We start from the raw sequence: 24,848 nt of genomic DNA on the forward strand, positions 1-24,848 counted from the left end.
TTTGCACACGGTTGTCGGCAACAAGGGCGTCCAGACGGCATGCCCGCATATCTTAAATTGCAGAGAGCCTCAACGGGCATTTGTTGAGATGAGGTCCCCAGTCCCATACTGAATCCCGGCATCCCAGGGCACCGCCAGGCTGTGGAATCAACTCGAGATGGCGCAAGAAGAGTGGCTACTCTACTCCATTTCTGATACCCGGGCAGTCGGAGTTGCGGCGTACGGGGCCACGAGGTCCGCCGTCGTCGGGTTGAATACTCGCGTGGTCATTTCAAGCCCCCGTTCAGTGCTTGCAGGTACCTTGTCTGATGTAGTGAGGTGAGGAGGCAGCCCAGAAATGGTGAGAAGAGTGATTAATCTCGTGAGCGGTCGTTGACTCGGTGACCTTTTGGGGTTCCTATTACCATACCATGACAAAGTGCACGACGGCAGCGTCTGTTCTGCAAGAGAGCGAGCGGGCTATCCCCAACCCATTGCCGCCGGATTCCCATGCTACAGAGACACTGACGGAGGGGCTCTCAGAATAGTGGGTGATTATAATTGCAGGGACAGAGTCTGATAGGCCCGTCATCCCCAACTTGGCATTTCCGCGGGCGATACGTTACACCCGTTTCCGCCTCTTTTCTTGCAAATTGGTATTATGGAGTTTACTCAGCGCCCAAGAAGCAGCACATGACTCTAACCTACTATGAGCTTGCATCTGACGTGCAGTACGGAGGTCGCCGTCAAAAGTCTTTTCCACCCCCCCTTGTTACTTACTTTTGTTATTAACCTTTATAATTAATATTATTAATTAATAATTAGTTATGTTTAAGGGGTTATTTTTTTCCCTTTTTTTTATTAATTTTATCGATTTTTTTATTTTATATTATTTTTTTATTATTAATAATACTTTTTATTAATTTAATAATATAATCGTTAATTATAATATTAAAATCCCTTTTTTATAATAAAATTAATATTAAAATTTAAATTATAATTAATATATTAATATAAATTATTAATAATATTTATATATAAATTATTAAAATTAAATTTAACTTTAATATTCAATTTATTACTATTTATAATAAATTTATAATTAATAAAACCCGATTTAATTAACTTTTAAAATAAAAAAAGTAATTAATTTAATTTATTATTAATAAAATATTTAATAATAAAAATTAAAAAGAGATATTTATTAAATAAATTATTAATAAAATTAATAAATCTAAAATTATATAAATTTCTAAATTTATAATTTAATAAACTTTTTATTATAATAATTATTAAAAAATTAAATTAATTAAAAAGTCTAAATTAATATAAAAAATAAAAAATAAGAAATTTAAATAATATAAAGTTTATAAATATTAAATTATTAAAGATTAAAAAAAGGTAATTTAAAATAATAAAATTAATATTATATTCTTTTAACGTTATAATAATTATTAAATTTAAAAGAAAATTTTTAAAACTTTTATTAAATTATATATTTATAAAAAATAAAAAAAAATATTTAAAAATATATATTTTAAAATTACTTTATTTATAATTATAAAAAGTTTTATTATATTTAAACCTTTAAAATAATAATATAACGTAAAGTTATTATTATTATTATCGATAAAATAAATTAAAAAAATAAATTGAAGATTAAAAATAATTAAGAATTAAATATTAATATAAAAAAGACCGACTTTTATAACCGTTTTAAAAGGAAATTAATATAAAAGTTTAATAAAAAAAAAAAATTTTTTTATATTAAAGATTTAAAGATAAATTAATAACGTTATTAATAAAAAATTATAATATTAAAGTTTATATTTTTTATTAAAAAATATAAAAAAGAAAGATTTAATATATTTATTTAAAAAAATAAGGTATTAATATATATATATTAATATTAAAAAGTTATATATAATTATTATAAAATAAATCGATTATTATAATATAATAATTTATTAAATTTTAACTTTATTAAATTAAATTAATTTTATTTAAAAAAGAAAATAATATAAAAAAGGGCCTTTAAAAATTAATTATAAATTATTATTTAACGTTAAATTAAAAGGATTCTTTATTATATTAAGAAAATTATTAAATTAAAAGAAAATAATAAATATTAAAAAGGGAAGGTTAATATTAAAAGGAAATTATTATAAATATAATTTTTAAATTAATAAAAATATTAAAAATAATATTATAAATTAATAATATATTTATTATAATTATATTTAATATTAACTTTATTAATAATATTAATAATAATTTATATTAAACTTTAAAATAACTTTATTAAATTTATTAATAATATTAATAATATTATTAATATTAAGTTTTAAAATAGCTTTATTTAATTTATTAATAATATTAATAACTAACCGGTATTAAACTTTAAAATAACTCTATTTAATCTATTAATAATATTAATAACTAGCCGGTATTAAGTTTTAAAATAACTCTATCTAATCTATTAATAATATTATCGATATCAGGCTTTAAAACAGCTCTATTTAATTTATTAATAACATTAACAACCAGCCGGTATTAGGCTCTAAAACGCCTTAAAATAGCTTAAACACACACTGTACGCACTAGTTACCTGCCACCTGGTGCCAATTGCTTAGCAGATAGGGGGGGGTGGAAAAGACTTTTGACGGCGACCTCCGTAGAGGCAGCGTAGATTCTTGACAGGCTGGGAAATGGCATGGTTCCCCGGCTCATATACAAACAAGGTATCCCTGATAAGCAGCATAAGGCAAAGCCAGTGCAGGCAAGGTATGTAAGCTTCTAGAAACATGCACTAAAAGTCAATTAGTCGCGGGGCCGGTGTGCAAGGCCCAAAACAAAACGAAAAACGCCAAGCAGAACGAGCAGTGAGTTTGAAGGCGGGGGATCATCGCTGCCGGAGGTCAGTTTTGCATAGCTGAGCAATCTTATGTGGTTTCGAGGTTCGAAACAGGATTCTGGCAAGAAAGCGCAGGACACAATGGCCATCCGCTTAGGCAAGGTAAGCCCTAAGCAAGCCAGAGCGAGCATTGGCTCGAAGATTGGGAACCGAGAGGAGTTAACCCGTTCGGTGATGCACTCCGAGGAGAAAAAAGCTCATTGGACGGGAACAACTGCATGGACGAACTACGCCTCCTTACTGCATTTGCATCCCTTGCCAGCACGGCGATGGCAGGATAGATGGTATTATGCCGAGACACCAATGACCCAATGCAGTAAACAGACCTCTTCTGTCAGCCGAGAAAGAGAGAGAGAGAGAGATCTCGGGCAATTGGATCCGGGATTCCGCTTGGGGGAAGACTCATCGTCCAAGCTGACTCTGGAGGAAGCGAGCGGGCGAATGAGGAGAGCGGGAAGCTTGTCAGCTGCAATCAGCCTTACGACACATCATCATCATCCCTTCCGGCAGCATCATCTTCCACGATTCTCTTGCCAACCCTGGACTGGCAGGTCAGACATGGCCAGCGCCACGGTTTGCAGATATGTAACCTATATAGATCCTCATATCGGGCCGAAGACCCTTTCTGGGGGGAGGAGGGCAAAGCTCAACACCACGTAGCAATCTGACAACTAACTGCATTAATAAATGGCTGAATGGCTGCGCTGCGCTGCCCATTCCTTCTTACTGTGGCTTGGCTCACTCATACTGACCCTTGTGTGTCAGATTTCCTCCGCTCCAGAGGAGGGTTAGGAATGAGGACGCGTAGCACATGTGCGTGTGTTGTAGGATCGGTATCGGGGTCTCATTTGATCGGAGTATTTGGTATTGACCAGTCACTGACTGACGCCTGGCGGTGTAAGACTCCCACCGGCTTTGACTTGCTATACCTACCGCCTACCTTGTGCAGCATGCAATGTCGGTGATCATGTAGTATACACAGATAAGCCGAGCAATACCTAAGGTTACCTTAACTGTTTTCTATTTCCGGTCATATCAACCGTTGCATCTCGTGGCATGACTATCAGGGGGTCGGTGGTGCTCTCTATCTCTCTCTCTTGCCTCGTTATATTGGCACCCCCCAATGTACAGTACAGTCTACAAGTTCTGGTGTCTTCGATAAGTCGATATTGGCATCTTGTGCATTTCAGGCCTGTTCGATGGTGACGGTGAGCTGGAATATCAGGGCATACCTACCCAGAGCCTGCCGGATGTGGAATGGGCGATTCTTGGACGCCCACGAAGTGTGTTTACATGGTATGAATCATATTCTGCGGTTCTTGCGTATCTATCTGTCAATCTATCAGGGGCAGGTATACGGAAAGACGTGCCTGGCTGGTGGGTCATAGGTATTGAGATCCAATATCTCTACTAGTGAACTTATCTTTACTGATTGATATTGGAGCTCTCACAGTGTCAGTTCTGTAGTGAGGCGGCAGTCCTTTTCTTAGTTCAGGGGGGAGCACAGCAACAAGCATTGAACATGGATATATGCCCAGAGCTCTGGGTCTGCTACTGTCGGACGATGGGGCACCAGTGTAAACTACTGGCTTCATCTCTTTGTGGTGCTGAATAGCTTGTTGGTTGGACAGTTGGCTGGTCGACAGGAGGCCGCCAGCCAGGCTCTCCAGTCTTTCTGGGTCGCTCTCCTGGTGCTCGCAGTCACCACCCATGCAGGAACAATGCATTTCCATTGTCAATCTTTCTGCAGAATAGGCAGTCCGGCGACAGTCCGAGTCAGTGTAGTTGGGAATAGCCCATGATACTACGTCCAAAGGCCCGTACCAGTGATCCTGACAATCCCAGCCTTGTGCCCCATAACGGAATAGGAAGAAAAACCAAACGGCTTGCCCAATCCATGGTCATTCGTCTCGAATTGTTCTAAGTCGAATTGTTTCAAGTGCAGAGACTATTGGCCGCGATATGCCCACTGCGTCATGGCGCTTGCTATACGGGAACGCGCGAAAGGGGCTGAGCCGCCCCCCTGTCCTCGTGTTCCTATCCCGCGGCTAAAAAGCACGTTTTTCTTTCTCTCCTCGCTGTGCAAGACGCTCATAGGCTTGAATCGCACCCGCTTAAGGGGATGCGATGGAATGAATGGTCTGGGGTGATTACTCACTGTCGTATGATAGCCGCTCCTCGTCACGGTTCTCTCTATCTTTCCCTCTCAGCCAGTAGATTGCTCCGGTTTCCCAGCTGCTGCAGTGACTACATACATATATAGTGGGGAGGACGGCATTGGTTGCCGCTTTATTGTCTAATACAGGGCGACGATCCATTCTTCGGGAGGAAAGGGACACATAGATCTCATGTTACCAGCAGATTCATATGTGTCTTGGTACTTTACGTGCCTTTGCCCCCCACCCATCCCCCAACCCCCGTACTCTGGTGCCACCGGGTTTCCGTGACGCTGGCTTAAAGTCGCAGTAGTTCGGGAGAGCTTGATGCAGCGTCGGCCGAGAGGGGAAGGAGGAAACGGCGCGGTATTATGGGGCGAGGTTGCAGCGTCGGGACAAGGCGTTTGTTTCCGGAGTAAACGACCGATTACGAGGTAATGAGGGCGCATGGGAGGTAGATAATATCGTGAAGAAGACACAAGAATAGGAGAAGATCCGTTTGCTATTATTAGAGGTAGAGTTTTTATGATATCCGTCCGCCCGGGCAAAAGCACAAAAACGATGACATCCGTTACTTAATCAGCTTAGTGACAATTGGCCCGGAAGACGGGTCGAAAGTTGAAAATTTCTATCCGAACGTCTGAAAGAAAGGTTATGTACACTCCTGGAGCAAATACCAGCTCGTAATTGAGCACCTTGGAGTTGGCTTCGGGTTCATCAGATTCCTGCTCTTCTTTTTGCTCGTCGTCAAGCATCTGGGAGTCCTGGTCGTCATCGTCAACAAGCACCTCCTGCTGCAGCTCATGACTAGGAGACCGCGGGCGAGAGAGCTTCCCTGACTGGGAAGATCGACTTCTGAAAGGTGGCGCTGTAGGATGGCGTACTTGTGAACATCAACTCCTCAGCCCGCTCTACGATATCCGATAAGACATCGACAATATGCTGACGGTTGCCCTGCTGAACGACGTCTCGGAGCACCCACGAAGAATAAGTTTGAATGTTCAAATCGAATCCCATTGAAGATGGCCGAAATTTCGTAAACTTAAAATCTACGTCGCCGTCGAACTTGCATTCGAATACAATCCCCCCTTTTAGAAAGAAAAGAAACATCCATATCATCTACTAAAAATCACACAAGCAGGTAATGGACTCCCTCATTTCTCACTGACCATCATAACTCCTAAGCGTAGCGCTGTCCAACAGTTCATCTGGCTCCAGTTCAGGTACACGCACAACACGCACGATGGAATCGCCCACCATGCCCACGCGCATCTCGCGTGCGGCACGCTTCATCTTGCCCCTCCCCTGCATGTCGGCCTCCTTGAGCAGCGCGCGGTTCTCCTCGCCATCGAGACCGTACACCAGCGTAGCCAGCGCGCTGTCCTTCCACGCCGCCACGCCAAGTCTCTTCGTCTCCCAGATCGAGTAGCCCACATACAGCGCCCCCGCGACCTCGAGTATTAGTGGCAGGGCTAGAAAGGGCCATCGCACCCCGTAGTGGATGGTCCAGCGCTTCATCGTTCCGATGTGTGGCGGGTTGACATCCTTGCCCGTTTCGGAGGCGGCAAGCGTGGAATCGCGCATCCAGAGACTCAGCCTGTCCGCGACTGCATCGAAGACCGAAGAGACGCCGTCCAGGCTGCCGTTCGTACTGCTGTTGTACAGGATCTCGGCAATGCCAACAGACGAGTTCGTCGCCGTGGCTGGGTGAATCATCTTGCTGCTGAAGGAGTTCTCAAACCAATTCATCATGGATAAGACGGCAGCTTGCGAGACATTGAAACTGAGGCCCTCCTTCGGTATCCCGAGTTTTGCGTTGTCCTCTGCCGCCGGAATGGCAACTTGGAAGTCGCTACGCCGGCCAATGGCTGTCTGTTCAGAGAACTGCGACTCCCATGTCCTTTCATCGCCGCCGCAAGTAAGGGGCTTGTACGAATCGGGCACGGGCTGAGACCAGGAGTCCAGCACTTGCTCTATAACTTGTCCATTTTCGTACTTGGACGAGTATAACTTGGCACAGAAGGACAATTCGCATTCGACTGCCGTCGGCCGCGAGTCCTGCCACAACTCCTTGCCTTGAATGTAGCCATCCGAAGCTCGCATGATCCGGAACAAAGCGAACGTGGTGGTGGTCGATGTGTTGGCTATGCTGAAAGATTTGGAGATTAATTTCGTGGAATTGGTTGTCAAATATGTAACCGTGTCGTTCAGCATGCAAGTTTGGTAGCTTGCGGCGTTTTGTAAGCCGTCATGATTCGCTATGCTGAGATTTCCCACGTTAAAAGCTGTGTAATTGTAAATACTCATCGTGAAATAATTAGCGTGAGAGCACATGTTATCAAAGGAAGCCACATTCGAGTCATCAGCATTACTGAAATAACTGTCATGTCGTTGCCTCCCAATGTGCTCAGAGATGTCAGCGCACTTGTTACAGATACCCAAGGAAGTAAAATTATCAAAAGTGCAGTTGCCCGTCGGACAGTTGACAAACGCGTTCAGTTTTCGCTTGTCTGAGATGCTTTGGAAACCATTGTACACGGCGGCTGTCATGCCAAATTCGGGTTGAGATCTAGGTGGATCGGGTACACCGCATGAAAGCGTGTCGGAGCCATCATTAACGACTATGAAACCGCCTCCCCCGGCGCCATCGAAGTTCACTCGCCCGGAGTCCAGTCGTAGGCATCGACCAGTTGTAGCTTGGCCGTTCGAGTGATCGACGTCGAGAACACCGTATTGCGTTATGATGGTTTGCATGAAAGGTTCGTAGGCGAGGAGGGTGAGGATGATGGGGGCACCCAAAGCGCTCCAGCGGCTACATGTTCATGTTACTATTCGCTGTTTGTGGAAGTCATGTAGTGATCAAACCTGGAACATGGAAAAGGATGTTCACATACCGTATCCGAACAGTCGCCAGCAGTCTAAGACTTCCCCAAGGCCCTCTACTGGCCTGATCAAAGCGTTCAAAGACATAAAGACTGTCTTGCTTCCGACGATACCAATTCCACTTAGCCTGGCCGACACAAGAACTGACGGCGAACGCCAGCGCAGCCCTCGAGATGGCAGCTAGTATGGAGACGACGGTATTGAGCCCGAGGAAGAAGGTCCAACTGTCGAGGCTGGTGTTGTTGAGCCGGTACAGCGTGATGACCGTGGCCACGAAAGAAAGGATGCTCAGCAACAAGAGTAGAAGCTCCCACTTCCAACCAGCCCAGTGGCTACTGGCCCGCCGGTGAGGGGGTTGGACGCCGTCTTCCTTGGCTGGTGTCTCGTCTCGAGAATCGGTGGGGGCGCCTACCGTCTCATCGAGAAAGGAGGACGCGGCCTCCGACTGTCCGTTGACGGCCATGAACGACGCCGTGTCGCTGCCAACCGATGGTGGTTTCCGGTGGCGGAAGGGTTCGTAGCTCGTATCTGCCTGCATCATGACGAGGTTCGTTTGGGGTGATGGAAAGAGGAAGAGGTCCGAGGCGTCAGTCCAGCATCCGGCGAAAGCACTGTTTGGCCATGTTCGTCTGCCGACCTATCAATATCAAGATGGATTTTCGACCTTGGCTACACAGCATACACTGCGGGATGGCTTTGTGGCGGATGGTTCGTAAGGGGGACCCCTGATCAGTGAGTTCAGCCACCTGTGGAATTTCAATGCCAACATGGCGGTTTCACAATAAATCGAGCCTGACTTACGCTGTAACCGTCTGTTGCATACGTCCCCTGGAATACCCAACGCCGGCCGTAACATGAAGGCTGCATGCTCATCGGCCATATATCATCCAATCGTCGGAAATAGCGTTGGACCTGGAAGCCTGAATATCGAATGTGAGGGTATCAGAAGTATAAGGGTTATTCTCTTGTGTTGGAGGAATAGTGCCAGCAAGATAAGGTTGACTCGGTTACCCGAGAGATTCGTCCATCACAGTATATGTAAAGCTTCGACTGTCGAATACCGGCCGTAACATGCAGGCAGCCTCCTTATCAGTCAGATCATCGAACCGTAACATATTGAATTAAAACCCATGGCCTATAGTATAGTGGTCAACTTCAAAATGAAAGAGCGTCGGAAGTACACACTCACAGTTTGACTCGTGTAGCCTTGCTTTTCCGAGCGACTGCCTGAGAGAGCTGAGCTGAGCTGAGCTGACGTTAGTTGGTAGCACGTCGTGCTCCCCGAATCATAAGAATCCATGGTCGTAATTTCATTGTATTTGTCCTCTCCTGCCGAGAGGATGTCGCATAAATGCGTCGCAGCTTGGGAAATATGCTATCTAGGTATCTATCTACTATGAGCAAAGCAGTAATCACCGCTTTTCAACTGTCGCGCTCGATCGGGCAATATCATCGTTTTGCCTACCCCGAGATTTTCGTTTGTCCATGGTCGTCATCAATATTTCTTTCCTCATAAGAGCCAGTTCCAAAGCCTGGATCTTGACCGATGCCTCCCCTCTTTCCCCCATAAAAGTTTGCTTAATATTCCTCCTTCGATGAGCACCACGATACTCAACACGTCCAATTAAGTGAGCAGTGCAGTGGTGCGCCAACAAGAATGTTGGCTCGAAGTACCATGGCCCAACGTTCTTCTGCAGTTAAGCCTCGAGGTCCAACGAACTCCGATAACGCCCCAGAGGAGAAACTTATAAGTCATTCTCTATCTGAAAAGGGGCTTTAGCCACCATCGGAATATGCCAGGACGGTGAAAATGATTATGACGCAAGGCGCATAAAAGAGGCAATGCGCAATGACAACCAGTTCGATGTCACGCTCTGTGACGTGCTGTGACTGGCCGAGGGAAGCCCGTACATCCAATAAAACCCCACCGTGGCCGATTGCTACCCTATATCGCAAAGTTGGTTCGGAGAGTCTGCTGATCCTCAGGCTGCATCTGGTTGACAAATGTGTCGAATTGAGGGATTAGTTGACGGTACATGCCGATCACCTGATGCTGAGTTAGTATCTCTGTAAATGCGATGAAGGCCAAAAATGATGTACGTACCTTTTGGAAATCTTCGCTCAGTCCATTCTTCGTGTCACTTCGCAGCTTGATTTCTCTGTAGCGGGCGATAGACGTGAAGAAGTGGAGCAGAGACTTCTCCATTGCCATCGGGTTCTGTTCCACAATGACGCAGAAGCCCCTGAAAGCAGTTGCTTTCTCGTCCGAAGGATCAACCTCGTCCATTGAAGTCAAGAACTCCTCTGCGAAGGATCCAAGCTGCGGTGCCAGTTGCGCGGCATTACCAAGGCCAAGACGTCCCAAGGCAATCGCGGCGTTCTCAATGACGCTCTTGGGGATACCAGGATTCGTCATGGTCTCGAGGAAGCGTTGGAATAGCTCAGGCACGTAAGGTGCCATGCCTTCTCTGTGCTGGATGGCAATCTCACCAGCCGACCAGCACGCGTTGTTGACAACGCTGAAACCGCTATCAATCTCCTCGTCCAGAATACTGTCGAGATCCAACTGCTTCAGCAAAATCGGGAAGATGTTGCCAAGAGAGCTCTGAAGCTCCCCAAACACGTACTTCGCGCAGTCTCCCAGCAGAGCGTATGCAGACTGCCTGACCTCATCCTGAGGGTCTTCCAAGCAGAAGGTCAACAGCTCGAAGAACGGCAACTGTGATTCCTTGACCAACTGGGCAGACTTTTGCTTGTCAAGAGCTTGAATAATCGCACTAAGAAGATCAAGACTGGTCACCAAGAAATCCTTGTCGGGAGCATCCAGAGCTGGGTTGTTCGCTAGTTGCATGGACGCCTCAAGGTTCTGGTGGATAATGTTGACGCATCTGCCGAATATCGGTTGCGCATACGGGGTGAACGAGTCATTCAGTGCCATGGCCACATACGACAGGCACTCGAGCAGCGGGAAGAGTTCTCTCGAGTCGTCTGCAACCTTCTGCCAGCGGTCAATCAGGGCCGGCATGAGCTGGTTGACAAGATCCGGACGAGCCAATGCGGGCCCAATGGCCTCAGCCAGTGTTTGGACGCAGTCGTAGAGGATGTAAATGTTTCTGTCCTTGTATTTACCGAAACAGCTCACGAATTGCTGGATGATCGGCAGGCTGTAGGGCTCCAGGCTCTTGCCGGCCTTCTCTTCGAGGTTGGCAAAGGCCGATGCGCCGGCCTCCTGGACCTTCTTGTTTTTGTCCAGCATCTTCATGAGAATACCCTCCATCATGGGTTCAAAGAAAGCTTGCTTCTGGCTGGGATCTGACAGCTGAGCAGCCCAGGCAGAGTACCGCCCAAGTGTCCAGCAAGTGATTTGCCGAACAACGGGCTCGGGGTCGTTCAGGAGAGTGATTAGGTAAGGTACCAGCTCTGGCAGATGCGGTGTGACCACATCAATGCATCCGTCAGCTACAGCACCAAGGGCGAGCACAGCAGCTTCTCGGTGGGGCCAATCCTCGTGCTTGAGATGCTTTGTCAAGTAAGGGAGGATTGATTCGAAAACCGGGGCGCGGAAGTCTCGGGCAAAAACGTCCAGAGCAGCGGCCGAGCACTTTCGTAGTGTCCAGCGTTCGTCAGGGTTTGCGTCGTCGCCGTCGTCGAGATCCTCCAGTTCGCCCTCCTCGAGGTCGTCGTCCATGTTCGCAAGCTTTTCGTACGCGTTTCCATTCTCGGCAGCATCCACCGACTCACCGTTCGCCAACCTTGCGGCGTTCTTCTTCGCGAACTGTGGCTTGATGTCTTCTGCACGATCTTCCTCATCCTCGTCATCGGATGCCCCACCAAGCATTGCGATGTCTTCTGGGCTGTACACCATACACTGCAGCAAGACCGGGATGATCCTGGAGATGTAAGGCGTTAACGACTGCCACAGATGCTCGTGCTCTCCAACGGCCAGCCAGAATTCGGCAGCGTCGCAAGCCAGGTCTTCATCGGGGTTTTGCTGTTGAGTGATGATATAGTCGACCAAGCCAGAGAGATGAGGCTGCAGCTTGTCCGGCCGAGTCTCAACCAGCTGGACAAAAGCCCGGCACACTTGCCGACGGACGTCGTTGTTGTTGTCACCGGCGAGCGTGAACAGATGTTGCAGTAGGTCGTCAATAGAGTTGAGCATAGCCTGCGATTTCCTCGGGGTAAAGACATTAATGGCCGTCAGCGCCTGCGCGCGAACCTTGGGCAGGGGGCTCTTGGTGGCTTGGATCAGTTTTGGCAGGATGAAGTTCAGCGGGCGCTGGCCATTGAGTTCCCGCTCCAGCATCTTGGTGTTGTCTTCGCAGATCTTGGCCATGGTCAACATAGCGCCCTCTTGCGCCTCGGTCGTATACTGGCTGGTCTCGTTTCCAATCATCTCGAGCAGCTTGGGCAACAACTCTGGCCAACTCAGGAGACCACCTCGACGTATCAATTCGGTGGCGATGTTACCGGCGTAGTTGCGCATTTGTGAGTTTGGATCCTCCAAGATCATGGTGATGCCCCGTTTAATAGGGGTCAAGTTGGACTCGGGAATTTGCTTGAAGCCCGTCCTGACGTTGTTCTTCAGCATGATAGCTGCGGACGAGCGGATCAAGTGCAGATCCTCGACGGTACATTGAAGGCCAGCGGGCGGCGACGTGCTCGAAAACAGGTAGATAAGATAGTTGTTGATGTCGGGCGAAGCCTTAGCTTGCGACAGCATCTGATTGGGGGGTTCGGATCAGTACAAGGGTATAGATATACAGCCACAAATCTTTGCCTCTGGTTTTTGCGATTTGTGTCCATGGCGAACGAGAAGGATAGAGACTCACCAATTCGGCCTGCTTCTGAGCGGCCTTGTCGAAACCGCTTAGGGAGTCCTTGAGACATGCTGCAAGCTGGCTCAAGGACTCGGCGGAGGGTTGCCATTCCGATGCCATGTTGTGTGTGGTGATGGCGGGGGCGGGACGGAGCGGGTAGTTGAATGTGATGCGCTCAGCCCGGGATCTGTACGAAAAGGCTAATTGCTTTGGATAAGTAGACCGCAGCCCACAGGGGCGAAGTTGCGACTATTCGGTCGATCGTGGAACAACTTCCAAGAGAGAACCTTGAAGTCGAGTTGAGAGAATGTGTGAGAGAGAAGGAGAGGGGCAGAGATGTCAAGCACTGCTAGCCGCAACCTAAAAAACACATTGATGAGTGAGGGCTCCAGGATGAGATGAGATCAATTCGCTTTTCTCCACTAGCAAGCAGCAGGTTGGCAGAATTGAGGGCCCAAGCATAGGCGGGCGTTGGTAGGTAAATGTGTGTAAGGCAATGCAATGTACCTTGTTGTAAGTATTGGTCCAGACCGGTTTATGGAAGCCGGTGGACAACTCGGCCTCAAAGGCGTTGAAGAATCGTAAGTGTAAGTAACAAATAAGGGGAATTTGCTAGGTGAAGGAAGTAGGGATTCGTTCACATTGGTGAGGTGATGGGGGCGCGGTTGCTTGGGTGTACTTTTTTACAAGCCAGCGTGCCAGCAGCTTCAACCAAAGACAAGGCCCTCTTCTGTTTTTTCTGGTTGGACGTTACAGGCGGCCCTCTGACAGTGGGGTAATGGGATTTTACTCGGGGGGTGCCAAAAGTGGATAACAGGAGGCAGCTCGTCCAGAGGGCAAGAGGGGGGAGAGAGCAGCCAAGGCAGTAAAGAGAGAGGAGGGGAAGAGAGAGGGAGAGAGTAGGTGAAAGAGGAAGGCCCACTGCTGGTGGGATGTGGTGCATGTGGGATCTGATAAACCTAGTGGATAAGAGGTAAGGTCTTAGGTGGTAGATATCCAGTCAGCCCCTCCATTTCACTCACAATCAGTCCTCTTCATCCATAGCCGTTTCGATCATTGTATGTGTGTATGTCCTTGTAATGGTATTGGCTGCGTTTGGCTGTGTGAATTGGATCAAGGAAAAGCTTCTCGGATGATTTGCCTTGTTTTTCTGCCTCTTCCCCCCCCCCTGCCCATCTTGGAGTTGTCTTATGAATCAATCACACGGCCAGTACAGAGAGCCAAATGGTTTCTTGTTCCAGGGCATCCATTGCTCTTTTCACCACACCTGATGGGCTGATGGCAAGCATGAAATGGCACATGACAATCTCATCGCACACGCATACGCACACGCACACACTCCTCCTTTTCTGGTGGCGGAGATGGGACTTTTGCTTGCGAGCAAGTGGGTAGGTAGGTTTGGAAGCTTGGTTCCATGGTAGGCTAAGGGGATGTACCTTCATAACATCATCGTCGGTTCATAACCCACCACTAAGCCCATCAGGGGTCACCATTCCTCGTTGTGCAACCCCAACCGCTGGCTGCACAAGAAAGATTGACGACACAACTGTCGTACTGCTTTTCTGCTGTGTGCACTTGCCGGCGGCTTTGAGGCCCAACCCGATTGATAGAAAGCTCCCTCGTATCGTCACATTCAATCACGAATTGTTTTCCTACTCACCCCTCACGCCAATCAATTTGATACTACGTGTACTGACTACTGCACTGCACAATGCGCTCATATTTAAAAATAGGTGCAAACCCTTTTTTTTTTCTGGCGGTTGCCATTTATGAAACCCTCGTACGTCGGATGGCCTCTCTTTTCTTGGTCGTTCTGATTTTGTGAAGAAAATCACGAAAGGGTCTCTGGAGGTATCGAGTCAGGTTTTGCATACTTGGAACTCATGGCAGCCCAATCACTTGGGACCATTACCCTGCAGGGGTTTTTGGTTTGCGTCAAGGTACGGTATATGGTACAGTAAGCACAGTGAATCAAACCAGGGGCTTCTGATGACTAGGTAGTAGGTACGCAAGTAGGGGGTCGTCATTCATCCTCGGAATTAGTATCACTTATCGCATCTGCCCATGTTAAAACCTGCAAACAACAGTTGCGCCTCACCTCCATGATAAGGAAAGGGCATAGTGTCGAATGGACTGTTTGCTTCTGTTTAGTCAATTTAGGCTAAGTAGCTTGCGACAGTGCTAAGGCTAGGGGGGCCTGCCATTTTGATGATGATAGTATCATACGTTGCTGGTATAACATCGCACAAGAATACGGGACATTGGGCTGCAGGCTGATACACCCAGAAGCCTCATCTGAGAGGCTCTCTCTCGTACATTAAGAGACTCGTACCGGCATCGCTGATCCCCATGCACCGACTGTGAAGTGCTGCTTAAGCCATCTTTTGACGTTTGTGTTGTGCGACTTGGCCATCTGTATAGGAGAATAGTTTCTCCAACGGTTTCCTCGAAACCAGGCTGCATGTCGTTCAACTGATGCAGCCTGCCTTCCTTCTGAGCCACCCTCCTACACGTGAGCAAGGTCCCCTATGCACTTAGCCGGATCTTCTCGGCAGCCCGGGATACGACGTTGACATGCTTTTGGGGACGCCCTTGTATCGGAGCAATCGTCAGCCACGATCGAAGACCAACTGGCTGAGCGGGGAGCATATCACTGTCGAGGTTTGCAGTGTTGATGTTGATACCAAAACTGACCAGCCTGTATGTAGCATCTTGGCTTTCGATTACGAGGGCTTCAAATTCTCGCAGTGGATGCTACCACTTTTGTTGGTTGTTCAGGCGTTGCTTGTGCCGTTTGCAGCGTCGCCTACGCCAGGCGCGAGATGGCGGAGCTTGCTGTTGGCAACCTCGAGGATTTTCTTGAAAGCCTCCATCTCCTCCTCAAAAGTGCCACCAAGCCCGGTGCTGACGAGACTGACAGAGTTGGAAACATATACATGCATCTGGGTCTTCTTGACCAGAATCTTGGCCAAACGAGTAGTGAAGTCGATGGTGTGTTCCTCATGATATATGGGCGTGGACAGGGGCATGTCCGGGTTGAATCTCTGGAGAGGTCATCAGTTTCATATCGCGATATGAGGAATGTGAGTTAACTGACATCGGGCAGGGCGTATACGAATGATCCCATAGGTGCCGGTCCGGCGGGTTCGTCAATAGCGACTGTTGTGAGATACAAGAGGATGACCTTGGGTTTGGTGATCAATCGCATATGGATCCTCGTGTCCATCGACCGAGGAAGAGGGAAAGATACTTGCTCATCCATGGCTGCAGTCTCGAGGAGGCAATCTCATTAGTGGGAACGAGATTTCGATGTTTCGTGCAGGCCAGTAAGAGAACCTTAGCCAAGAGAAGAGGGATGTAGTAAAAGGCAGGCAGCATGTAAGTTGAAGTCGAGTATCGATATCAGCATGAGTGGACCGTGCGCCCATAAGAGAACCAGTATTCCAGTTGACCCCTCTATCATCCCACTGGTTCGATCTACCCCACCACCGGTAAAGCTATTAGCTAATACCTTGGGTAGAGTACAACAGTATCACATCTGTTGTAATCACCGGGGATATCAGCAACCTGTCGATTACATCTATGCCGCTTGGTTGCGAAATATGATGGCCGACGGTCAGACCAGCAGAGACGAGGGAGACGACACCCAATGGAACGGGGTCGAAGACACCGTCGAGGACCCCGAGGAGCTCCGAGTCATCTTCCAGGCCTTGGACTCATTCTCGTAAGTAACCAACACGATGATGCAAGTTTGTTTATTCGTTCCCTTGAGTCAAGGTTAGTTACCATATCCATGATCAATATTAGTGGCTGCAACCCACTTGCTGTTGATTTCGGTCACGACATCGAACCAATCTGTATTCGAGCAACCCTTATATACTTGACGCATTCGTCGAGACTGCCTGCACTCACTCATCCATTGCCTGCTATTCGATAATTATTTCCGATCAGATTCATTGCAGACTGCTTCTCACCCACACTAGACCCGCAACAGCCGTAACTGACAAATCCATAGCCAATATGCCAAGACGGCTCACCTCAACTGCACCCACCTGCGGCGGAGGGCTTTTTATGCTATGCCGCAAGCCCAATGGCAAATGCTAGCGAAGCCGCCATTCTCTTATTTGGAGACGTTGGATCGCACAGATGCCGCCATCGACAGCAATGCAGGCCTGGCCCGTGCCATCGTCCAGTTCGGCCTGGCCTCCCTTGGGGTGTACAACCCACCCGCAGGTGACGCAGAGGAGACCCAGATGATGATTCCCAAGGAGTGGGTGGGCGTAGCAAAGTCCAGTAAGTGGCGACTAGGGTGACATCTCTCCGGCCTCTTTAGTGGCCTGACCAGGGCTGCATCACCCCATTATGTGCCATGGCGTTTCTCAGGGATGAAGATTAGTTGGGCAAGCTAAATTCGTTGTACGCTGACCAAGCCGCCTTCCAGATGATATGGATAAGGCCAGAAGCACCATCCGCCAGTTTTACCGTGACTGGTCCGCCGAAGGAGCCGGGGAGCGAAACGTCTGCAACGACCGTGTGTTCGGCGCCCTAGACGCTGAGAAGGTGCGCCAACCAGACCGCAAAGAGCCCTGGAAGGTCCTTGTCCCTGGCGCTGGCCTAGGCCGCTTGGTCTTTGACCTGTGCCACAAGGGCTACCTTAGCGAAGGCAACGAAATATCGTACCACTCGCTCCTCGCTTCGTCCTATATCCTTAACCACGTGGAACAAGCAGGCCAGCACACCATCTACCCGTGGATACACACGTTCTCCAACCACCGAAATCGTGAGCAGCAATTCCAGAGCTACAAGATCCCAGACATCCAACCTCAGGAGACTTTGAGTCAGGCGCAGGGTATTGGCGCCATGCAGATGTGCGCTGCTGACTTTCTGTGTTTGTACGGCGACGACGAACACAAGGACGCTTACGACGCTGTGGCTGCCGTATTCTTCCTGGACACGGCACCGAACTTAATCCGATATCTCGAGGTGATCCGGCATTGTCTAAAGCCTGGAGGCATCCTGATCAACGTTGGACCCCTTTTATGGCACTGGGAGAACAACGTTGCTTCCAATAATGGTTATGACGGGGAGGATGATGACAGCACTGGCCGAGGGATTGCCGAGCCGGGAAGCTTCGAGTTCACGGCCGATGAAGTTGTGGCCTTGGTGAAGGAGATGGGGTTCACTATCGAGAAGTTTGAGGACAACATCAGAGCCCCCTACGTCCAGGATGAGCAGAGCATGCTTCAGACGGTGTACTCCGCGATTCATTTTGTTGCGCGAAAGGTATAACCCGGCCCCCGATGAAAGGATCGGGATGATTTCCAAGGGGCAATGTACAAATAGCTTCCCATGCATCCGTTTACTTAATTGTGCCACAGAGGCATGGAATGGTCAAAAGGCTACGGGTTAGATGGTATTGGTGACTCGCATATATATGGAGCTAGATTTAATACAGCATTGCTCTGTCATGAGGAACAGTTTCTTCAGCATATGGATGTTAGTGCCCTAGCATGATTCTTTCAGGGGCCATATTACGAGTGCTGTGAACTCTATGCTCGAGGTAACGAGGCCTCCAGTTTCCATGTATTTATGTGCATGCCAGTGACTATACTGCCTGACAAGCCGCTTATTTCTTTTGATGAACTAGCAATTTTATGGCTAGGTAAGATATAGACCAAACGCCCAACTCTCGCTTACAGCTTAGCAGAAGGCTCATCGCCCGCCGCGTCCATCAGCTGGCCCTTGGCCCACAGCGCGCCGCCGTCGATCTCGATTGCCGCGCCGTTGACGTGGGCGCCGGCGCGGGAGCTGAGGTAGACGACGACGCCCGCGATGTCCTCGGGCCGGCCGAGCCGCCGCATCGGGTTGCCCTGGGCGTGCTTCTCGACGCCGCCCGACATCTCGAGCAGGCCGTTGGCCATCTTGGTCGGGAAGAAGCCGGGGCAGATGCTGTTGACCGTGATGTGGCGGGGCCCCAGCTCGACGGCCAGGTTGCGGCCCAGGTGGATCACGGCCGCCTTGGAGGCCGAGTAGCCGTACGTGGCCTGCTGGCCCAGGGACCCGATGCCCAGGCCCGCGACCGAGGCCGTGATGAGGATGCGGCTGGGGTCGTCGACGGTGGCGCGCTTTTGCAAAAGGGGCGCGAACAGGCGGATCGTGTTGAAGACGGCCTTCACGTTCAGGTCCATGACTTTGGCGAACGCCGAATCGGGGTGCGTCTCGAACCGCTCGCCCCACGTCGCGCCCGCGTTGGCGAAGAGCACGTCGACGTGCGATGTGTGCTGCTTCACCTGCGACAGCAGCGACTCGATGCCCGCCATGGTCGCGCTGTCGGCGGGGACGCTGATGGCGCGCGCGCCCGGGGCGAGGTTGGGGAGCTTGTTGAGCTGCGCGACGGCGTCGTCGCAGGCTTTGGCTTTGCGGGACGTGATAAAGACCTTGGCGGCGCCGGCTTGGAGGAAGCTGTTTTGGTTGTCGTGTACTGTCAGCAAACTTTTGTTTTGGCGCTATCAAAAACCACCCTCATCCTCTCCTGGGCAATTGGGGGCCGAGAAGAGGCACTGCAGGTGAATTGGATTCATGGAACGTACGCTGATGCTGCGTTTAGCCCGAGACCTCTGGATCCTCCTGTGACCACCACCACCTTATCCTTGAGCGAAAAGAGGGAGGGGAAATCCTGAAGAGCAGTTTCGTCGGCCATCTTGGCGATTTGGATAGTACATATACCAGATCTGACAGTGTTTCTGGAATCGAACTCTGGAAGCAGATGTTGTCGCGGTAGTATAATTTCAGGACTTTGGTTTGTGATTTCGGCCGTGGGAGGTTTTTCAATTCGAAAGTGTCTTAGAACAGGACCAGGTTGTCTGGGAAGAGGGCGTAAGGTGTGTTATATACCGACGCGCCCGTGTTCGGGTATGCTGGCTGTTTCAATACAGTAATGCCGTCACCGTGGCGGCTCGGAGATGGAGCTAGTTGCGGGGAGATGCCGAGGTTGAACAGGGGTTATTGGAGCTACCCCAGATTTCGATCGGCCAGGGGTAAGATCATTGCACTGTAGGTGAGGCTTGAAGAAGCACTAAGGTTAGCAACAATACATCACTTCACGATTACTCACCAAATACCTACCTCTATAGGCAGCTATTTAAGTAGGGTACATACACTAGTCACCACGCTTCAAGCTTATCGCAGAGTAATATGGAAACCACCCCATTATATAGACTACAGCCAAGCCAAGATCTCACCAGATCTTGACTCTCTGCTCGCTAGGAATTCGTTTTGGGTTGGTTTGTGTTTATTCAATATAAGGTATCTTCGCTGTTGACGAACACCCAGTTCCTTTCTCATCTCCTCATCAAATGGTCATGTGTGTACCTCTGCTTGGGTAAGTACATGCCTTCTATCAAACGCTCAGCGCCCTTCCAAGAAGAGCACCATATTTTAATAATCCAATCGGTGTGGCCCCAAGAAAGCTCTTCTCCCCATACAGGGCTAACTGGAGACGACCCTGGATAGTATATGTTTGTTGGACGATTCTTGACGGACATCTTCAAAATATCCTCCGCTGACGTTGCGCCGCTTTTTCAGATGCAGTGATACCTTTTTCAGTTGGTTGCGTGGGTTCGCACTGCTTGGGTCGTCACCAGGTTCTAATGATGACGGGGGCCCGGACTCTTCTGTCGTCTCATTTTCGGCATTGATGCTCTATTCCAAGTGCCGGCTGGGACTCCGCGAGAGTCCTCGTTTGGGACTATCTCGAATCAAGCTCTTGCTCGTCGCATCATCATAGCCCAAGACGTGCATCAGGTAGTATAGCCTGCAAATATCATTAATACCATAAGCAAACGTATACGTGTGGGAACCCATGACTTACTTCTCATCCTTCGCCTCCGCCTCCCGTAAATCTTCGAAGCGCTGCTGGCAGTCCGCCCAAGTCATTGCACGGTGCTTGGGCGATATCTTCTTGATCGTGTAGTTGAAGCGGCCGGTCACGGGTCGATGGTCCGAGACCCGAACCTCGTGCCGCCGATAATCAAGTTGCTGAATCCTGCCGCAGCCTCGATGAAGGAGGCGGTCACACCAGGCCGGAGAGCGCTTCTTCTCGCTGGTGTCGTAATTGTCGGTGCCTACGTCGTACTTGTAGGTGGGGGCGAACTGGATGGGCATTTCGTCAAAGGCACGGAGCCGGAAACCCGGGTTGCGACGCCGTGCTACCAGCAATTGATCACGGTCCAAGAGCTTGGCCAGGTTGTTGTTCTTGACAGCAGCCACAACCGTGTCTCGAGACATGGTGTCGATACGGTAGTTGAGATCGCCATTCAGGAGGACGAGCTCGTGGTCAAGGACCATGGTTCCATCTCCACCCCCCATGAAGCTGTCGATGCGCACATTCGGGTCGCGCTCGCCCGGAAGAATCGCGCTTTCGACAATGGCTGCTATATCCGCGTGTCGGGCATTTGCTTGAGATTGGCCAGCTGCAAGATGGCAGTTGATGAAGCACAGGGAGGTGTCTTCAACCATGAAACGCACAACAATGGCACCTTTGTTTCCGTGTAGTCCTCCCATGCCACGCTTGATGTCAGCGCTTTGGAGGTTAGTAACACGATCTCGTATCGTCGATCGCACAAAGATGCAAGTAAATAGACCAACTAGGGTCGAGGTGTGTAGTAGATGGTAAAGACAATCCGGGGGCATGAAGTCGTCTAAGCTCCGGATAAGGAAGTCCCTCCAATCCCTGTATTGATGGCTCATCCGTTCTTGGTCCGTGGCGGCGTCCTTTTTCTTCGACTTGAACAGCCGCTTGGCGGTTGCCGTCTTGTCCTCGAGATCGACCAATTCTTGAAATCCAAAAACAAGTATATCTGGACAATCGCTCGACTCCAGCAGGTTTCTGATGAATGTCGAATCTTGCTCAGAGTACCGGAGACTAGTGGGCGTAGAAGCCCCAGCGTTCCACGTCATGCACAATGTCCTGATGTCTTGGAACTCGCAATACTGCCTATCAAGCGCTTTCATCTCGGTTTCTATGAAATCGTCTTGAAGCAAGCCGTCCCAAACCCTGATCATATTGTCGGCGCCCAGTGACAGAACTTGGAGGCGGTCAAGTCTGTAGAAGCTGGCTTGATCTGCGTGAAGCTTGATCACCGGGTTTCCGTGGCCTACCCATTCTTTTCTGACCACCCATGGCGCTTGCTCAATGTCATATGCGCAGATCTTGCCAGTGTTGTAGCCCGCCCACAGTTGACTGCCTACTCCAGCGAGGGCATTGATTTTCCACGTGCTGATGTTTAGGACTCCGATGCACGAGAAGTCCTTTGTTGACCAAATGCTGACCTTGCCGTCGCTATGGCCGAAATAGACCTTGCCAGGCTGTGTTTTGATGGTGGCCCCTGAGCTTACTTCGCCAGCCCCTTCAGCGATCATCGGTCGCACTAGCACTTGAACCTGAGTCCTGCCGTCGAGCGTCGGCGCAAAGACACGAATCTCTCTGCCGGTAGCATGCCATAGCTCGTCGCCTACAATCATGGAAAACGTGTGTCCTTTCGGCAGTCTATAGGTTTGATGCGGTGGATTGTGAAGATTCGGCAAGCTGCCGTCACCGTCAGGACCCCAGACGTGGAGTGTGCCGGTTTCGTCCAAGGTCCACATTTGATTGAAATACCGATAGATCCTGATGATTTCACATCGACCGTGAGCGGTGGACTTGGTGCCAATAATTGCCGAAGTTGCTACATCGGCCTCCATGAGCTCGCCGGTGTTGTTTCCTATCCACACCCTGGTGCCTTCGTTGTCCACGTGAAGTCCGCATTTGAAGGCTACTGCCGTGGCCTTTACTCCTTCTCCGTGAGCAAAGCTCATCAGCAATTCACCATCCAAGAGACTCCACACTCGCGTAAGCTGTCCGCTCGTGCAGACATATTGTCCACATACGTCGAACATTCGAGAGTCGTATTTGGTGTAGATCTCGTGGACGCCCTTTTTGGTATGTGGTGGTCGTCGGTTGACATTTGACGAATCTGGATACGCCGTAGTAATTTGGGTCGAGGGACCCGTAGGTCCAGCATTGTGCGTTTCGGCGGCGGGCCGGCTTCTGTTAGCAACGGTATTCATCCTCCGGGGCATCTCGCGGAATTCTGCCGGCGTTCTATCAGATGTCCGATCCACTGTCATCGACCTCCCATGGGAACGCGTTGGCGGCGGAGCAAATTGGGTCGTTGGGTTTGACGACACGCGCTTTCCCTGCGCCGAGGTCGTGGCAGTCTCGGGGATCGTTGTCGGCGGCGGCGGCGGCGGGACACCAATGCGAGGCGGCCGCGGGGGCGGTTTCATCGAGTTTGTCGCTGGTATGCGGGGATGCTGCGGATCAGGGATGGCTGGGGGTCGTGTTGGAAGAGCGGGAGGGGGCTCTGAAGCAACAGCCGCAGCTCTCCCCGGCCCACTGCTCTCTTGAACGGCTCGCTTAGCAACGAGCGAGGGATGGACAGGCGGCGGGTCGAACTGTATCGGCAGCGTATTCGTCCTGGCAAGTTGGCCTGGTTTAAGACCCGTTGGTCGAGCTGGTGGCCGTGACGGAAGCTCTGGCGGCTGATCACGCTCTGGGCTGCTTGGCGGACTGTTAAACGGCGATTTTTCCGCAGCTATATTCGGGAATCCTGCGGATCTCTGGCCATTCTCCAGGTGTAGTGACAACCGGTTACTGGGTTTCTCGGCGCGATTAATCGGCGGAGGTACAGGTGGCGCCGGTTTCGTCTCGCGCTCTTTCCTGAGTTCGACGGAGCGCCGCGGCGGAGGGGGCGATGGCGGTTGGGAGGACGGAACTAGTCTCGGCGAGAGGCGAGGTTCAACAGACGGAGTATGAGGTCGACTAGGGATTTTGAAAGAGCGGGGACTAGGAACACTCGGCGTTGCGGGAGACTTGACGGGGTCTAAGGACAGCTGGTTGTTGTTTTCGGGGGCAGCTCCCGGGCTGAACATCCGTCCCTTCGGAGGTGACTGCGGAGGGTCTATCAAGACAGAGGGCGGCGGCTTGACCGGTCTGGGGCTCAAGGGAGGGGGGTTTCCCAAACGACCAGTTTCTGCTTCACCTCCTGCTTTCGGTAGTTGCAAGCTTGCGGGCTTCGCGGGTGCTTTAGGCTCATCTTGTGTAACGGGCGCGTTCCGGACTGGTCTTGTGTCGGGCACTGGAGGGGGCTTCGGGGAAGGCGATAGATTTCGAGCCGGAGGAGGAGTCGCGGCGGTGGCGGGAGCTGGAGTCGGATTCGGGGCTGCAGCCTCCTGAGACTTGTTCATGTTCTCCCATTGCGCCCGCAGCGAGGAAACGGGCTTCAGGGACGAGCCGTCTGGCCCTTCACCGGTCTGTGACTCCATGGTAGCGAGAGTGGGATTATATTGCGTTAGGCCTGTATCGACCCGCGGGGCATCTCGTGCCCACGTTGCTGGACATCCACCCCTGCTATTGGAGGGCCTTCAGTTCATCTGCGCAAAGAAGAGCGAGCGGCCACACAGAATACGATAAGCGAGCGTCGGGTATAAGTGAACACGTCTCGAGAATAAGATGTAATGCAATGCTGCTAATGTTTAGTGGGATTTCACGAGGGGTGTCAGCTCTTTTAGGAGGCTGAGCCAGGAAATAGTAGGTTGTCGTAATAATACCCAACAAGGCGCGAAGCGTAGCGGGGCACCGGCCTTAGTGGTCTCCTTAGCATGTACTTGTATTTCGTCGGATCCGCCCAAGTGAGGTGTCCAGGCAGGGGAGCAGTGGCAGGGAGCAGGGAGCTGTTAGTGTTGGCGCGGTCGGGTAGGTATTAGGTAGTCGGTTCGCTTCTTTGTTGCTGGGAGCAGTCCATGAAATACAAAGTCGGGAGCTGTGATGGGTCTTTTTGCCATGTGTGTTACGCGGCCACCGAGCCCCCAGGAGAAAGGATAGCAAAGTCAATTGAGGGTCATCGGGGATGAGCAGGTCGGCTCCGGTACAAATAGGCAAATCCTACCTACTTGGTACTCACATCGGGATCTGATTGTTCATGTTTTTAATATGTGCATGCAGCCAGTGTCGAGCCCTGGGCCTGCGTTGAATGTTGATCATGCCTTAGGCGAGCT

At 49.9% G+C, this 24,848-nt stretch overlaps 6 protein-coding genes across 6 annotated transcripts; 1 reads left to right on the forward strand and 5 right to left on the reverse strand.

Moving 5' to 3' along the window:
• Window positions 1-5,633: 5,633 nt before the first annotated feature.
• PG985_013393 (uncharacterized protein) lies at window positions 5,634-8,753 on the reverse strand (the record flags this gene model as incomplete). The annotated part of the gene is made up of 5 exons (XM_066833159.1): window positions 5,634-5,917; window positions 6,219-7,861; window positions 7,944-8,569; window positions 8,615-8,657; window positions 8,734-8,753. 5 exons carry the CDS (start codon window positions 8,751-8,753, stop codon window positions 5,634-5,636), a joined length of 2,616 nt encoding a protein of 871 aa, XP_066677899.1.
• A 1,124-nt stretch (window positions 8,754-9,877) lies between these two features.
• Window positions 9,878-12,872, reverse strand: PG985_013394 (uncharacterized protein; the record flags this gene model as incomplete). Its single annotated transcript, XM_066833160.1, has 3 exons — window positions 9,878-9,979; window positions 10,037-12,655; window positions 12,765-12,872. 3 exons carry the CDS (start codon window positions 12,870-12,872, stop codon window positions 9,878-9,880), a joined length of 2,829 nt encoding a protein of 942 aa, XP_066677900.1.
• Window positions 12,873-15,526: 2,654 nt separating this feature from the next.
• Window positions 15,527-16,014, reverse strand: PG985_013395 (uncharacterized protein; the record flags this gene model as incomplete). Its single annotated transcript, XM_066833161.1, has 2 exons — window positions 15,527-15,796; window positions 15,850-16,014. The coding sequence occupies 2 exons, from the start codon at window positions 16,012-16,014 to the stop codon at window positions 15,527-15,529; spliced, it is 435 nt and encodes a 144-aa protein (XP_066677901.1).
• A 343-nt stretch (window positions 16,015-16,357) lies between these two features.
• Window positions 16,358-18,041, forward strand: PG985_013396 (uncharacterized protein; the record flags this gene model as incomplete). Its single annotated transcript, XM_066833162.1, has 3 exons — window positions 16,358-16,476; window positions 16,768-17,045; window positions 17,194-18,041. 3 exons carry the CDS (start codon window positions 16,358-16,360, stop codon window positions 18,039-18,041), a joined length of 1,245 nt encoding a protein of 414 aa, XP_066677902.1.
• Window positions 18,042-18,451: 410 nt separating this feature from the next.
• PG985_013397 (NADPH-dependent beta-ketoacyl reductase (rhlG)) lies at window positions 18,452-19,452 on the reverse strand (the record flags this gene model as incomplete). The annotated part of the gene is made up of 2 exons (XM_066833163.1): window positions 18,452-19,214; window positions 19,343-19,452. Coding segments are annotated over 2 exons (873 nt in total), but the record flags the coding sequence as incomplete, so codon positions are not given.
• Window positions 19,453-20,453: 1,001 nt separating this feature from the next.
• Window positions 20,454-24,116, reverse strand: PG985_013398 (endonuclease/Exonuclease/phosphatase; the record flags this gene model as incomplete). The annotated part of the gene is made up of 2 exons (XM_066833164.1): window positions 20,454-20,565; window positions 20,623-24,116. 2 exons carry the CDS (start codon window positions 24,114-24,116, stop codon window positions 20,454-20,456), a joined length of 3,606 nt encoding a protein of 1,201 aa, XP_066677904.1.
• Between the last annotated feature and the right edge of the window lie 732 nt (window positions 24,117-24,848).

Source organism: Apiospora marii, assembly GCF_038362585.1.
Source record: "Apiospora marii strain CBS 49790 chromosome Unknown utg000011l_segment0_segment0, whole genome shotgun sequence".
Lineage (NCBI taxonomy): Eukaryota > Fungi > Ascomycota > Sordariomycetes > Amphisphaeriales > Apiosporaceae > Apiospora > Apiospora marii.